This window comes from Alnus glutinosa, chromosome 9 (genome assembly GCF_958979055.1).
Source record: "Alnus glutinosa chromosome 9, dhAlnGlut1.1, whole genome shotgun sequence".
NCBI classification, from domain to species: Eukaryota; Viridiplantae; Streptophyta; class Magnoliopsida; order Fagales; family Betulaceae; genus Alnus; species Alnus glutinosa.
Window position 1 is genome coordinate 28,632,424 of NC_084894.1, and position 14,436 is coordinate 28,646,859.

The 14,436-nt window shown below is 37.6% G+C and overlaps 2 protein-coding genes across 2 annotated transcripts; both read right to left on the bottom strand.

The window, feature by feature from the left end:
• Positions 1-1,753: 1,753 nt before the first annotated feature.
• Positions 1,754-7,650, bottom strand: LOC133878332 (eukaryotic translation initiation factor 2 subunit beta-like). The gene is made up of 10 exons (XM_062316859.1): positions 7,534-7,650; positions 7,196-7,245; positions 6,673-6,781; positions 6,506-6,561; positions 6,324-6,378; positions 6,150-6,241; positions 5,186-5,331; positions 4,544-4,686; positions 3,908-3,993; positions 1,754-2,286 (listed from the first exon to the last, which is right to left on the bottom strand). The coding sequence occupies exons 2-10, from the start codon at positions 7,238-7,240 to the stop codon at positions 2,209-2,211; spliced, it is 810 nt and encodes a 269-aa protein (XP_062172843.1). The 5' UTR covers positions 7,241-7,245; positions 7,534-7,650; the 3' UTR covers positions 1,754-2,208.
• Positions 7,651-11,643: 3,993 nt separating this feature from the next.
• LOC133877856 (pathogenesis-related genes transcriptional activator PTI6-like) lies at positions 11,644-13,486 on the bottom strand. Its single transcript, XM_062316294.1, has one exon. It carries the CDS (start codon positions 13,014-13,016, stop codon positions 12,132-12,134), a length of 885 nt encoding a protein of 294 aa, XP_062172278.1. The 5' UTR covers positions 13,017-13,486; the 3' UTR covers positions 11,644-12,131.
• Positions 13,487-14,436: the final 950 nt, after the last annotated feature.

Below are 14,436 nucleotides of genomic sequence, written 5' to 3' on the forward strand. Positions count from 1 at the left end.
TTTTCATGCGCCAGATCAAACGAACCTAGGCCGTACAAACCCACTTTAACAATGTTGGGATGAAAGACGGAAAATACATACATAAATACTTGGCAGTTAGCATGCAATCACAATGTTCACCTCTTAATATCCGACCGTAATGTCCAAAACTAGCTGTTTCAGGATGTCTACTACTTTGTCTTTGTCTTCTTATCCTCGGTTATGTCATAAAATTGCTCCATATATTCTCCGGATCAGGATATACTGAAAAGGCAACAAAAAAAAAATTCCTTAGTTCTAAGCCCCTATCTTTTGTTTCTTATTCTCGTATTATAGCCATATATAAATACCTCATCAAGGTTGTTCCAAGTGCTTCCATGCAAGAATCTTCTCTCAGGTTTAACAAGAAAAAAATTTCAGGAGGCACAGACACTTTGTCCCAAGGGATGGAGGATTACAGGAGCCTTTGTGGCAGGGTCGGGTTTCTTTGCTTCTTTTTGGGGATTTTCCTCCTAATCGGCCACGTCAAAGCTGAAAGTCAATTCTCTTTCCATTTCATTTTTACAATTTGAAGTGTTTTTATTTTCTGTTTTTTGTTTATGTTCTCAAGACAAATACATTAACAAACAACTCAAAACACATCAAAAACCCAAAAAAAAAAAAAGAAAAAAAAAAAGGTTTTCGCCTTTATCAGTCACATTAGAACACTTTTTCAAATAAAAAAAAAATCCCCAAAAACAAATTAACAAACATACCCTGTCGAAATATGATTAATAGGAACTAATTGATGATGATGCAACTAATTATTTGTGTTATATAATACATAGTTTGTGAAGAATAACTAATGACTTTGTACTGATTGTGTGCTTTCAGATATAACAAACCCTCGGGCGAATGTAAATCTAGGCCCAATCCAAGGGTGGAGAAGTGCTTATTACTGTTTGATGAATGTAAGCCATATCTTACATGTTTAGGCACTTCCAAATGAAATAAGAATGACAATTTTTAACACGGCTCACGAACTCGATACGAAATTAACGGGTTAGAGTTGATGAATCTAACCGGTTCAATTAAATTAGTCGGATTACGATTAATTTATACTCACGTCTTGCCACGACACAAACCAACACGCAAATTCGAATTTGTTTAAAAGTTTTAAGCTCTTTGGGTTTTTTTTGTGATCCGTGTTTAATTAGATATCGAAGCAGCAGTGTTTAGACAAGGACGTGCTGTCAGATAGAGGGTTGGTCGACGTTCCCCTGAACGAGGTAGAAGAGTACTGCAAGCCAGAAGGGTGCCGCGACCACACCCTCGCTGTGCTCAAATGTATCTATGACGTGAAACCTGACTTTTGGTTCGCAAATAAGGCCACCGTAAAGGTCCTCAATGAAACCATTACCAACGGATGCTCTGCTTCTGCAGGTACTGTTTCCTCTTCCAAGGAATGGGAACTGCATTTTGGCTTGATTTTCTTGTCATGATATGATTTTTTTTAGCGACATAAACTGAGAAATATTTGGGTGCTTCAACTGCAGCTTTTTCTACGGTTCATTACAGCAGTGCAATAAAGGTATACCAGAAAGCATACATGTCATTTATTTCAACATTAGTCTTCATAGCCATCTTCAACCTGTAGAAGTCTACTATATGAGGGGAAGCAAGGGTGTTGTCACTGAAGAAATAAATTCTGCTTCCAAACAAGGATCTGTGTACTCCAATAATTTGAGCACTATGAATGTCAGTTTATCAGCAATCGAAAGAACTATATCAGGTCTCAATACAAGATATCATACTAGATTTCATTCCAATATAACCAATCACCACAAACAATATCATGTCTCAATACAAGATATCACAAGTAAATTGGGAATTGTCACTCAATATCCCATAGCTACATCGATGCAATTGGCAAAAAAAATTGATTCATTACAAAGAAATGAGGTAAGAACCCAATGGGCTGCGGGCACATGCAGGTTGACAGGCGGCAAAAAACTATCATGTGAAAGGGTTGCAGTCCTCGGAATCCAAGCAAATAATTCAAACCAGTAGTGGTAGAACTATATTATCAAGTAGTAAAATAACTATCTCCACGTCTGAATTCCATACAAAAAGATGCAATTATTCACTTCTACTTAAAACAAAGGTTAACTAGTAAACAGACACAAAACTCATTGTTCAACGAACAACTCAACTATGAGTTGCCAGCTAGAAAAATGGCAACAGGCCAGATTATGTTCCTGCGGTCCTACGGCCAACACGAGCAACAAAACCAGCTTTAATCGGAGCAACTGATCGTCCAGAACCACACTGCAAAAGTAAAAGATCAAAAGAAGCAAATAAATAGGAGTATAAAATAGTCTTTAGAGGGAAAAAAGAAAACAAAACCCCCCACAAGCGTGATGGAAGCCAACACAATCTTCACACACTATCACCAACATTGGGTCCAATGGAAGTACCCAAAAGCCAAATCCAGAATCAACAAAATCAGATAGAATGAATATGGTGATCAAATAAAGGATTTTCTACAACAGCAAATAAGACAGGATAATTGAGAAAGGTAACACGGTTGCAAATAAAAAAAAAATCCATGAAAGTTGTACCCAAACTCAATAACACTAGAGTATATGAGTATAGTGACCCAGTTATCTAAGAATAACAAAACTAGAAAAAAAAAAAAAAAAAAAAAAAAAAAAAAAAAGAGAAAGAAGAAAAGAAAAAAAAAAAAAGAAATTCTCCTGACATCAGAAAACTTGGGGCCTGTTTGATAAAACTTTTAGAAAACCCTTTTCACTTCTCAAACACTAAAAATTCCTCTCAAATACTCTTTTCACTTGTGGCCCTCACCACTAACGCACTTTTCAAAACACAAGAAAATTCAAAAAATATCTTAACATTGTACTTTTTTAAGGATACAGATTATCCAGGTACAATTTTTTTTAGGTATAGGGGCTGGCAGCTGATTACATGCATGAAAAATAAACAGTTAATTTTTGTTTGGGAAAAAAAAAAAAAAACAGTTTGGGATGGTGTTGTGGCTGTCTAATGGCAGGTAGGGTTTTAAGAATGTTAGATTTTTAGTGGGGCGGGGTGGGTCCCCGCTGTTTTTAAAAACCCCAACCTGCAACCCGCAACCCGCCCTGCACGGGTATATCATTTTTGGACCCGTACCCACAAAAAACAACTAAAACCCGGGATTTTAGGGGCGGGGCGGGTTTGTGGGTATTTGATCACTCACCCCTAGGTCGGACGGTGGCAGTTTTTTTTTTTTTTTTTTTTTAAATATTTCTCAATTTTTAATTTTTACAAAACTCTTCAAAAATTTACCAAACCAATTTTCAAACTTTTCTGAAATGTGGCCCCAACCAAATCAATTTTCAACTTTTACCTTTTTCAAAACCCAAAATCCAAAACACCTCTCAAAACTTGACCAAACAGGCCCTTAAATTTCCATGACATTTCAGTTGTAACCAATGCAGGAGCAAACTTTTCCTCAAGGAGGCCTCGGGTACTATCCAGTGCAGTACATAGTCAATCACGTGTAAGGCAATCTGATAATGTAGGGATATCTTGATCATCACAGGTCTCCTCATGAGTATAATTGGCAGTGAAAAAAATAAACAGGAGTCTTCTTAACTATCTATGAAAATAAAACCATCTCCTCAAGGAGGACTCAGATATATTTAGCATAGTCCATAGTCAATCATATATAAGACCATCTGACGATGTTGGCAAATATAGATCATCAGAAGCCTCCTCACAAAAGCAGTTAGTAGTAAAAGAATAAAAGGTAAGAGTCTTCTTCACTTCTACAAAATAAGCATAACAATAAAAAACAGAGACAACTATACTTGTCAAATAGTTAAATTAATGCCATCGGTGAATAGCAAGCCTTGTCTGGGGGGTGGAGAACAAATGTATAAATAGTTACCTTCTCACATCGGAGAAAGAAGAGACGATTCTCCTTCGAAAGTATAGTGTCTGGACTTTTGCACCCAATGCAAATGACATACTCATCTGAAAATATAATTAGCCATCAACAAGAATTCAATCAATACAAAATACAGCAATTAGTACACATGAAACACTTAACCACAAAACATTCAACAGCTAGACCAAGCTGGTTAGCATTTAAACAAAAGATATTGGTTGAGGTAGCATAAACTAAAAGCGCTCAGTTAAACCAAATCATTTCAAACCCATACAAAACCAGAGTAATGGAAATTCTCAGAAAAGGATGGCATCTCCTGACACATACAGATCCTTCCACTTTTGTCAAGAAAAGATGGGAGGAGTAAGTGGGTTTATTTTTGGTTAGGGTGGGGGCCCGGGGATGGGGGGGGGGGGGGGGGGAAAGAGGTTGAGGTACATTCAACCATCAAGTAGACTAACATGGAACACAACAAGCAGATGCATAAAGGTCAAACTATGTCAACTCATTCTTTTTAGAGACTCATTGCAATCCAAATAGAAAACCAACCTAGCAAGGAAGCAAGAGCAATACTTTCCAGCTTCAATTAACAGTTATATCAACTGTTTATAACAGAGAAATAAATGAGATGCTTACTGATATATCGGCGCAGGATTCCTTCAAAATTCTTAGGCGCAAATCTTCCTTTCACGACCAGTCTTTGCTGCCCATCAAGTGACCCACTTGTCCCTAGTTCAGCCAGCAAGAATGCCATCACATGGTCTGGCTGCCGATGCATCCTTTTTTTTTTTTTTTGTTGAGGAAATGCAAAGAGTTAAAAGTCAAAATTATTTAAAAAAAAAATACATTAGGAAACAACACTACTAAACGAATATCTCATTCAATAAACTCATGCCCAAATCTAGGAAAAGTAATTATTAGCACTAGAAAAATGCTGAAGTAAAATAACCAAAGAATAGTTTAGCTGTGCCTAAGACAGCTTATCATGCATGATTGGCACAGTTAAAAAAAAATACATAGAAATTACAGTAGGGCCTTTTTCCGGAACATAACCATCATATACAAGGGCATAAAAATATAAACATTACTGAAAACAGAATTAAAGATATCATTAGGAGAACGTATAAGGTAAGCTTTGAATGCAATTAACAAGAAGCATATAATTCAAAACAACAAAAAAAAAAAAAAAAAAAAAAAGGGAAAATGTGCAACATATTATTAAGAGTTCACAACATAGGGAGAAAAAATGAGTATAAAGAGCAAAAGAAATCAGCATACGTCTTGCAGAGATCCATGAAATTCACAAAAACAGTTTTCTTCGTGCCCTCACGAAGAACTTGTGGAGGCCTCATAACAGTCCTACGCCTATCTCCTGCCAGCTCTGGATTATTCTCCCGAAGAATGTTAAACACCCTACCAAGAAGCTGCAGACAATATCAGAGAGAAAAAAATCATTACAAACAACACACATGATAATACGAAACATGGACTCAACATCATCTGCAAGCTAGTAGAGAGACAATTATCACATATCAGTAGGCTGAGATGAATTACTGATTCACGCATATCCTACTAAACAGACCCTCTCATCTTCAGATAACCCTAATATGATAACTGGTATACAATTTAGATCTACATCATCTGGGGTGACAACAACCATAGTTGTGATAAAATGTACGCACTTATTGCATTAGAGCAAATAGATACAAAACCGAAAAACTAGTGGTGCCTTCTTGTGATAGGAGAGCAAAACAACCCCTAGGGAGAATGCAACGAATAGTAGTAAGAAACGTTTAGCTTCAATAAATTGAGTTGTCTCAAGCAACAGCAGGCTGAGTCCAAAAGGTGGCAACCAGAAGACATACATGCCATAACAAAACTTCGGCACTATCGCGTTACAGCAGTCCCAACGACATAAATGACATCTCAAATCATCCATAAACTAGTGGCAAGATCATTCTGACATGCCACCAACAAAAACTAAGAAGATACAGAGCTCCTTACACCCTCTTCTCTACCCAACACAAAGTAAGCACGTGACATAAATCCCAAGTACAAACCTCAAAAACAAATAATGATTCAAAATTGTCTGATGGGGTACACATGTCCTTATATCATTGAGGCATCTATAAAATTAACAATTAAAATAAACGAATCATTCACTGCATGTCAAAATCAGAATATATAAGGATAATCTGAACTTCAAAAGAGAGCTCAAGCAACACAGAAGTAAATCATTTACCTCCTCATATTCATAATCACGGTCACTTCCTTCCCAAGGATAACGTGACTGTAGCACAGTTGCTTCTCCTTCATCATCCACACCAGCATGATCTGAAAGGGAGAGAACATAAATCTCTACAGTTCTAATACACCGTCAAAAGATAATTCAAAAACCACACATGCAACATATTACCTTCTAAATCTTCCCCCACTTCCCCACTCTCATCATTCAAGGAACTGGTGTCAACCTACAATCACACCAAACGTCAAAAGTTAATGCTGATGACAACATATAAATACTTTTTTTTTTATAAGTAGCAACATATAAATACACACATACAGATATGATTCACTGTAGATATCATGACTACTTACTGCCTTCTTCTTCTTCTTTTTCAGACCAGAGAAAGTACTTTCAAGCCCATCAGAAACTGCAAGCGAGAAAAATACTAAGCCTCTTGCTATGTATGCACAAAATGGCATACCTACATAAAATTAAAGAAAACACCACATCAAAAAATCACCGCATTCAATTTAGATACCTGATAAGTTCTCTGTCTCCTCAGTCAACTTCTCCACAGAATCATCAGCAGGATCCTGAATTACAACCTTCTTCTTCTTCTTCTTTTTAGTAGGATCGAATGGGGCAATCTGCAATCCATCAATTCATTGAGAAATATAATCTGCCTTTGTAGTCAAGGAAAAAACAACTTAGCAGTACAAACTAACAACCAACTGCAGCACCATTGTATAAGGTGAAGGCAGACAACATCTTGAGGTTTTTCCAACATATTAATAAACCCCACAAGAGGTTGCCTCAATAAGGTTTCTACAAATACCCTTAGGCACATCTTTGGACATGTGACTATTAACAAACTTGATCTCAGCTAAACAGCAGCCTTACATAAAAACACAAGGTCTCAGAATTTACATAATCCATCCGTTCAAGACCCTATAAGTTGCACTAACCAAACACCAACTTTAATCACCAAAACAGTTTGTTTAACTAATAGTCTAACTCCTATACCATATACCAAAATGGCGGGAAGAAAGTAACCGACTTACATCTGCCACGTCTTCTTTCACATCATTGGGAACGTCGTCTGCCATGATTGCTATAAAGCAAGTAAATCTGAATTAGTGGATTACACACCAAAAGAAAATAAAGAAGACGAAGAAAGACAGACAAACACATAGGCAGAATGCCCAGAATTCAAGATGCTACAAAATTGAGACGAACTCGTTTCCTATGATAAAGCTGTATCATCCAAATCCGGGAATTCACATATCGAAAACACAAAAGAAACCAATATATGTACATATTTACAAAACAAAAAAGATAATCATAATATTGGAGAAATATCTAGTGGGCATTCACGTATCGAAAACAGAAAAAGAATTACCAGTATTTCCCTGCGTTGTTGCTATGCTAAACCCTAATCTCTCCGCTCCTGATGGAAAATGTGCCTTGCGTTGCTCTCTGACCGTGAATCTCAGAATCTGGATGCCCTTTAAAACCTCCTTTGGGCCGTTCAGCACCAGCCCGAAACAATGGCGTGTGAATTTTGAATTTGTGCCCGCTCATCTTTCTCTAAAAGTGGGCCAATATTAGCCAGACTTCGATTTCAGGTTTTGGACCTGGCACCTCATTGGGCTTCCTACAAGAAGTTGCAAGCCCCATTGGTTTTTTTGTGATCCTTCTGGGGACCGAAGCTCCCTTAATTTTTTTTTTTCAATTTAAGAAATTAAACCACTTTTTGCTTTCCTAATTAAATGCATTTCACAATAATTTTTCTTATTTTTTTTTATACCATTTAAATAATTTTTAAATTAAATAATAAAAGAAAGAGAAATAAAAAAATAAATCATTTAAATATTGTTTCAAAATAGATGTTAAAATAACTAGAGAAAGAAAGATTATGGGACGTTATTTTCAAATAAGGTTTTTAAGTCTAACTAGTTTCTTGCTTTATGTTTTGACAACTCAATTAGTGAGGAGACTTCTTCTTATGTTTAGTCTCCTTCCAATTTTCAGGTTGAAATTATGACCATCCTATTTGTAATTTTGTATCGTGCTGCTTGTGCACATGGAACAAAGGGGTCAAGCGACTCAAGCCGTCAAGGTCTTCTCTTCTTCGGTAGAATTGTAGCTGCTCGACAACACAGTTGGACACTTGTGCGATATTTGAATGGACAGGTTCAGTCCCCCGCATCCCTCCCAAGTCCCATCATCCAATCGACCCATCGGAGGGGAGGGGGAAGGAATAAAGAAAATTAGAGACCATGAATTGTTTCCCACCGCATAATCATCTTTATCTTTCAAAATTTTGTACGTCTTTGTTGGAGAGACTCGTTTCAACAAGAATAGTTTAAATCATCATTTAAACTATTTATTCAACTAAAATAGATCGAAGATAAATTGTGAAGTTAAAGATTCAACCTAAATATCATTGATCATCTCAAAAGTAGCATCGCTTTTGTTCCCTCTTTTGATTATTTCAATGAACAAATAGTTTCAGAAATGGGTTAGTTCTATGAACCTTGATTAATGGAGCTATAGTTCTACTAATTTCTGGTCAAGGCATGCCTTCACGTGTTGTTACTCAGTCTATCAACAGCTTTCACCCACCAATTTGGCTCCACTCGATCTGGCCCCTTAGAATGGTTCTCTAAAATTCTATTGCTTCATTTCTCTTTCACATTTATTTGCTTTCCAAGCCGTGTGGTGTAGAATAATGCTATAAGTCTCTCGTGTTATTCTTATGCTCCTTCTAAAAACGAGATAATTTTAAAATTATTATTAATTTGATAAATTGTGATTTTAAAAGCAATCTTAGTTTTAGAATGACACAAAAATAACACATGAGAGACTTATAGAATTACTTTTATAACGTGTAGTTTTTGTTTAGTCAAATACGTCATCAGAGCGACAGACTATTTAAATGTTTTTTTTTTTTTTTTTTTTTGTAAGTAAGTATTTAAATGTGAAGAAAAGGAAGAAGGTAAAGAAAAGTCAAGAGTTGATTGTATGCATATGCATTAATAATCTCTTTCGTAGAAACTTCTTCCATCTTCCTTTTCTGGGTTTTCCTTAGCATTATTAATTTATTATAGTGGGTTTGGTTGGATTTGCATATTCCAACCCTAACTCCAAACCCTTTTTTCCCACTTGAACATAAATGGTAATATAATTTTATTTTTGTTGGTAAAAGTCTAAATACATCATCTCATAGTCGTCACAGCAATAAGCCAGACTTTTGGTTTGACACGTCTCTGCAATCAGTTGCTTGGCTTCCAAGTTTTGGACAAAAAAATAAAAACCTCACTGGGATATTGCATTAAAATAAAGGAAAATTTCAATAATATGTCTCTCCTTTCTGGTTCAAATGCTGCCATCACCTGCATACCATTAAAATTGATGGCGGCCACAAAATCATAAATATAACACTGCTCTGTGGCTCATGACCACTCTCAGTCACGTTTTATCTATCTCTTTTCTTTTCTTTTTTAAAAAGGTAGGATGGCCAAAATCTGCTGCTGGATTTACGGCTTTTGTATTTGGATATATTTTAGGTAGATAAGGCAACAAGCTCCTTGTCGAATCTAGGAAATGTTGGTTTTTAATTTTTTGTTTTCTTTGTTCCCAAAACAAAGACAAATGCACAAACGAATGATTTCCTTAAAATACAGAAACAATTTTCACTTTTATATTATATTATAACACGTTTTCAAACAAAAGCAAAGGAACACCCGACAAAAAATAAAAATTGGTCACACCTGGGCATATAATTCCCAACACGTACATAACGTTAAAACGTTAGGTTAACATGTAAATCATGAATGCACAATTTGATTGGTAGAACGTGTTTAAGTTCGTTTGTTTAGCAAGCAAGCAATACGGTAAGTGTCAAGTAGAATATCAGTCCATCACGTCAATTTATAAGGAGTTTATAGTAAAAGTTTTACTACTCTTTACAGATTTGAATCCTCAATAATTTTTTTTGCTAGAGATTATCTCATGAGACTCACATATCCTATCACGTGAGTGAGTTACACGAGATTTACTAAGACAAGTAGATGTTATAAGAAAAACTCTTTTATATTTACTAACTAGCAACAGGAGCTGGTCCCTTACAAAATAAGGGGCAAAATTATCATTCTAAATAATTTTGCTCATTGTTTTACAAGAGACCAATTCTTCTCGATTTCAGTTGAAATTGAGATAATCCATTTGCCTTTGTGTTTAGGGGAAGAGAATTGGGCGCGGAGATACTTAAAAAACAAAGTAGTTAGGTTGAGGAAAACCCAAACACACGTCAAAGCGTACAAATTAAGAGTATCGTTTTCTTTCAATTGCCTTAAACAGTTAAACGCTTGTTTCTACCGTTTGCCTTAAACGCTTATCTCTTCTCTTCAGCAACACCGTTTTGCCTTGAACAATTAATCTAGCTAAACCCGCAAGTTTTATAACCGGATGTATGTGCGAATAAGTGCGATACTTTTATTTACGGCATGAGAGCCGCCAAGCCGGATCCGTAAAATATATAGCATACGGTCCCCCTGTTTGCCATTGGAAGGACTTTAGGAATCCTATAACATATTGGTGATAGTGGAAGGGCGGCTGTCATATATAGGCTGGTGTGGCAACGTGGATGGCCATTTTTGTGCCACAGTTACATTCATATCTGTTTGTTCACCAACCGGGTCCCGCCAAATCACAGTCCCCCTTATTAAATCAACGTCATTCCAAATTTCTTTGAGCCACCCCCAAGTCCAACCCCTGGCCTTCATAAACCCACGACCTTTTGAATTTCCAGCCGCCGGTAGTCCATTTCTTTTTTAACCCCCCCGTTGTTTTCTTATTTCTTTATTTCTTTTGGATTAGAGTGTTGTCTTGATAACCATTATGCAGAAGCGTGAACCAGCAAGGTGGGGTCTCCATTATTATTAGCCAGTGGCCACGTCCTTGTCGTGGGCTCAGGGGTCAGGACTCCCACTCACCACTGTCTTCTCCCATCCATTTGAATCTTCAAATTTGAAAGTTATGTCATTAAAAACATGGCTAATAGTCGCTAGGATTATGTAACTTCTTGTTGATTGGTTAATGAGACAACATTAGACAATAGGATTTTGCAGAAACAAAAACGTGGCACCCAATTAGGGATCTCAATTCTTGTCATAAAACTTTAGATTTAATTAAACAGCGTCTGTGATAAGAGCCAAACCCAATCTAAGAATCAAGAAGAGTCATCAGGAGAGCGGTGAGAAGACCCGTGTACCAAAGAAGATAAAACGAAAGCATCTAAAAACTTTGAAGGTGTCGAAGATATCCGACAAAAGTCTACCTCAGCGCATGACGACTTGCGGGGTTTAAGGAACACGTGCCTAATGCTTGACACTAGCCTGTGTGCCATCCAGTTGAGCACTTGCAACTGAAAAGTCGCCATAAACAGAGACCGGCAACTGGGAAGAAGAAGATTCAATGAACCAACCATTACTAATCAGAAACCATATAGTATAAACACCAATTTTACTCTATTCTGGTATTTATTAATTAAATAATCAATCTTGATACAATAAAATAAGCTCCCCATTTACTTTTCAACGCTTCTCGGCGTGAACCCGAAGGAATGGCCTAAAAATCTCTCAAAACCCACTCTCCACGCACTTGAAACTTATCACCTCGCAATCATGTTTTGTTTTTTTTTTAAGAAATATGCTTAATTACAATTAGGCCAATAACAATATAACAAAACCTCATTGGCTCCTTAACAGAAGACAAAATCGCAGTATTAGTGCGAGGACCGGCCGACTCTACGTATATATATATCAACACTCCGTAGTTTGACCTAAATAAATAAAGTTGATCAAAATGAACGAGGGCACTTTAGGAATTCTGACTCTTTTGGACTCCACTATCGTCAACGAAAGAACCAATCAAAATATGCCACGTCACTGTTTCCGGAACAGGTGTGGAACCGTATTACTGAACTCTCCCTCGCTATTTAGCAAACGACGTCCACATGAAATCGTCGATGTCGAACTCCCCGAACTCTTCCTCCTCCTGATGGGCCACGTGTTTTCTAGACAAAACAACGTCCGGCACATTTAACGGCCAGTCGATATCGAACCCGAATACATCGATGTCCCCGTAACAGAAGCCGTCAAACGATGTCGGTGACTCGTCATAGCGGAGGACCGAAGTGGGTGAGGAAGCAGCTGCCTCAGACATGGCGGAGCTTTCCTTGGGACTCTCAACGTCGACCGAAACCGACGTTTCCGTCATAACGGAGTTACGGAAGTTCGTGACGGCGTTGGGACCCTTGAGCTTGACCGCTGCTTTGTCATACATAGAGGCAGCTTCCTCGGCCGTGTCGAAGGTTCCCAGCCAGACCCGTTTGCGGCGGTTCGGGTCTCGGATCTCGGCCGCCCAGCGACCCCAAGGCCTCTGCCGGACACCTCTGAACTTTTTCCGGCGACTGGCTTCTGACCCAGGCGATCTCAACGGTCTCTTTTTAGCTGCAGGGTCCTGCTTCGGCGACTTCTTGGGGGAAAGTGATGGCGGTGGCTCGAAGCTGATCTCTCTGACGTGCCGTTTAACTCTTCTTACGGACCTCTTTTCTTCGTCGTCGTCGCTGGAGGAGTCAGTGGCATCGCCGTCGGTGAGTATGATCCTCACAAGCTTGAGCTTTGGTTGAGAGTCACCGGGAGTCATGGGTTTCCGTTGATGAATGAGCTCAGTTGTCGTTGTTGTTGTTACTGTGTGCTCTGAGAACTTTACGATGGGCTGCACGGACCTGCCGAAGTGGGGATGGTGGAAACTCTTTGTGTCGGGGGTTGTCATGGTGCTTGTCGGACAGTAGCAGAAGGGTTTGTTCAGATGCATCAAAGGAAGCGAAGACGGCAAAAAAGCATTTGATCCAGTGAAGGGGGGTTTTCCTCGATCATATAGTGATCAAAGGAAAGGAAAGAGCTTTATGGAATTCGTATCTTTGAACAAAAAGGGAGATTCTATGCCTCTTATGCATAATTGGAAGTGAGAATGAGAAGAGAGAGTGGTAGGAGAGAAACCTTGTACAAAGATGAGTTACAAGGAAAGAATCTGGGCTTTGGATACGCTTATAATAAGAAGGCTTGGGAGTAGCTACAGAGGGAGACTGATCGAGACAGATGGACAACAAAATTATTTACAGCGGGAAGAATTAACCTGACCCAACAGAGGTAAAAGAAAGAGACCTACGAAGAGTGTCGGGCTTTTGGCGGGAAAGAGACTCGGATTGCAGGTTTTATGTGTTGGGGTCGATGGGAATTGAGAGGGAGGGAGTGAAGAGTTAAAGAAACAGAAGAAAGAAAGAAAAGAAGAAAACGAGGTGAACATTGAACGGGTCAAGTGTATATATAGTGCACGGCAGCACGGGACTCTGTTTTTCATTTTTTATTTCTTTCTTTTTTTCTTGTTAGAAAAATAGCGTCTTGATTAGGCCATAAAATATCAAACTTTACTAAAATTTAGTCAATTGTTTATATGTAAAGTATAAAAGTTGACAAGTAAACTGAACATCACATGATTTATAAGCCAACAAAAGAACATCTTGTTACCAAGCACTTATTTCATTTAAAAAAAATATATAAATTTACAAATGACATGTATTTTAATAAAATATTTTTCTTAGAAAAAAATATTTCCAAAAAGGATGAATTTTTTCAATTTATAAAAAAATGTGAGTGCAGTTCAAAAAGATGGATGAGAATTTAAAGATTAGACTAAAAAATAAATGAACAAATACTTTTACTTTCAAGAATTTTGATCTAGTTTGAGACACCAAAGAAAAACCACCATCAGGACTATGAAATGGAAGAAATAATTAAGTAATTAAACTACGATAAATAACTTTCTATTTATAAGATGATAGTATTATTTTGTTATGTATAATGATATTGAAAGTAAATGTATATCTTTTTCCTTTTTTTTTTTCTTTCTCCTTTTTCGTGTTGTGGGGGTGAGTCATGAGTCATGTCTGAGTGGAAATTGGAAGCTGTTTCCAGCAGCCTGTATTGACGTGTCAGAGGCCTTCTTTCTCATTTGTCTATTCCTCGAGCAAACCCCACTTCCCCATATCATACTGCACAGAATGTTTATCCCATATCCTTGCCGAAAAGGAAGAGAAGAAAAATAAAAAAATAAAAAAGAAATTGGGCGGGTGACTTCATTTTCAGGCCTAGCATAAAAAGTAGTTCAGGATACGTGATCCTAATGTGTGGGCGAGGGGAAATGATACTTTGAAGACGTTTTACTGACCGTCACC

What these genes read in the sequence shown, in the direction of transcription:
- LOC133878332 (XM_062316859.1), bottom strand. Translation starts at nt 7,240, where the DNA reads ATGGCAGACGACGTTCCCAATGATGTGAAAGAAGACGTGGCAGAT. An exon ending in GGAGACAGAGAACTTATCAG is followed by an intron (nt 6,562 to 6,672) that starts GTATCTAAATTG and finishes TCTCGCTTGCAG; the next exon opens with TTTCTGATGGGCTTGAAAGT. An exon ending in AAAAGAAGAAGAAGAAGGCA is followed by an intron (nt 6,379 to 6,505) that starts GTAAGTAGTCAT and finishes GTGTGATTGTAG; the next exon opens with GTTGACACCAGTTCCTTGAA.
- LOC133877856 (XM_062316294.1), bottom strand. Translation starts at nt 13,016, where the DNA reads ATGCATCTGAACAAACCCTTCTGCTACTGTCCGACAAGCACCATGACA.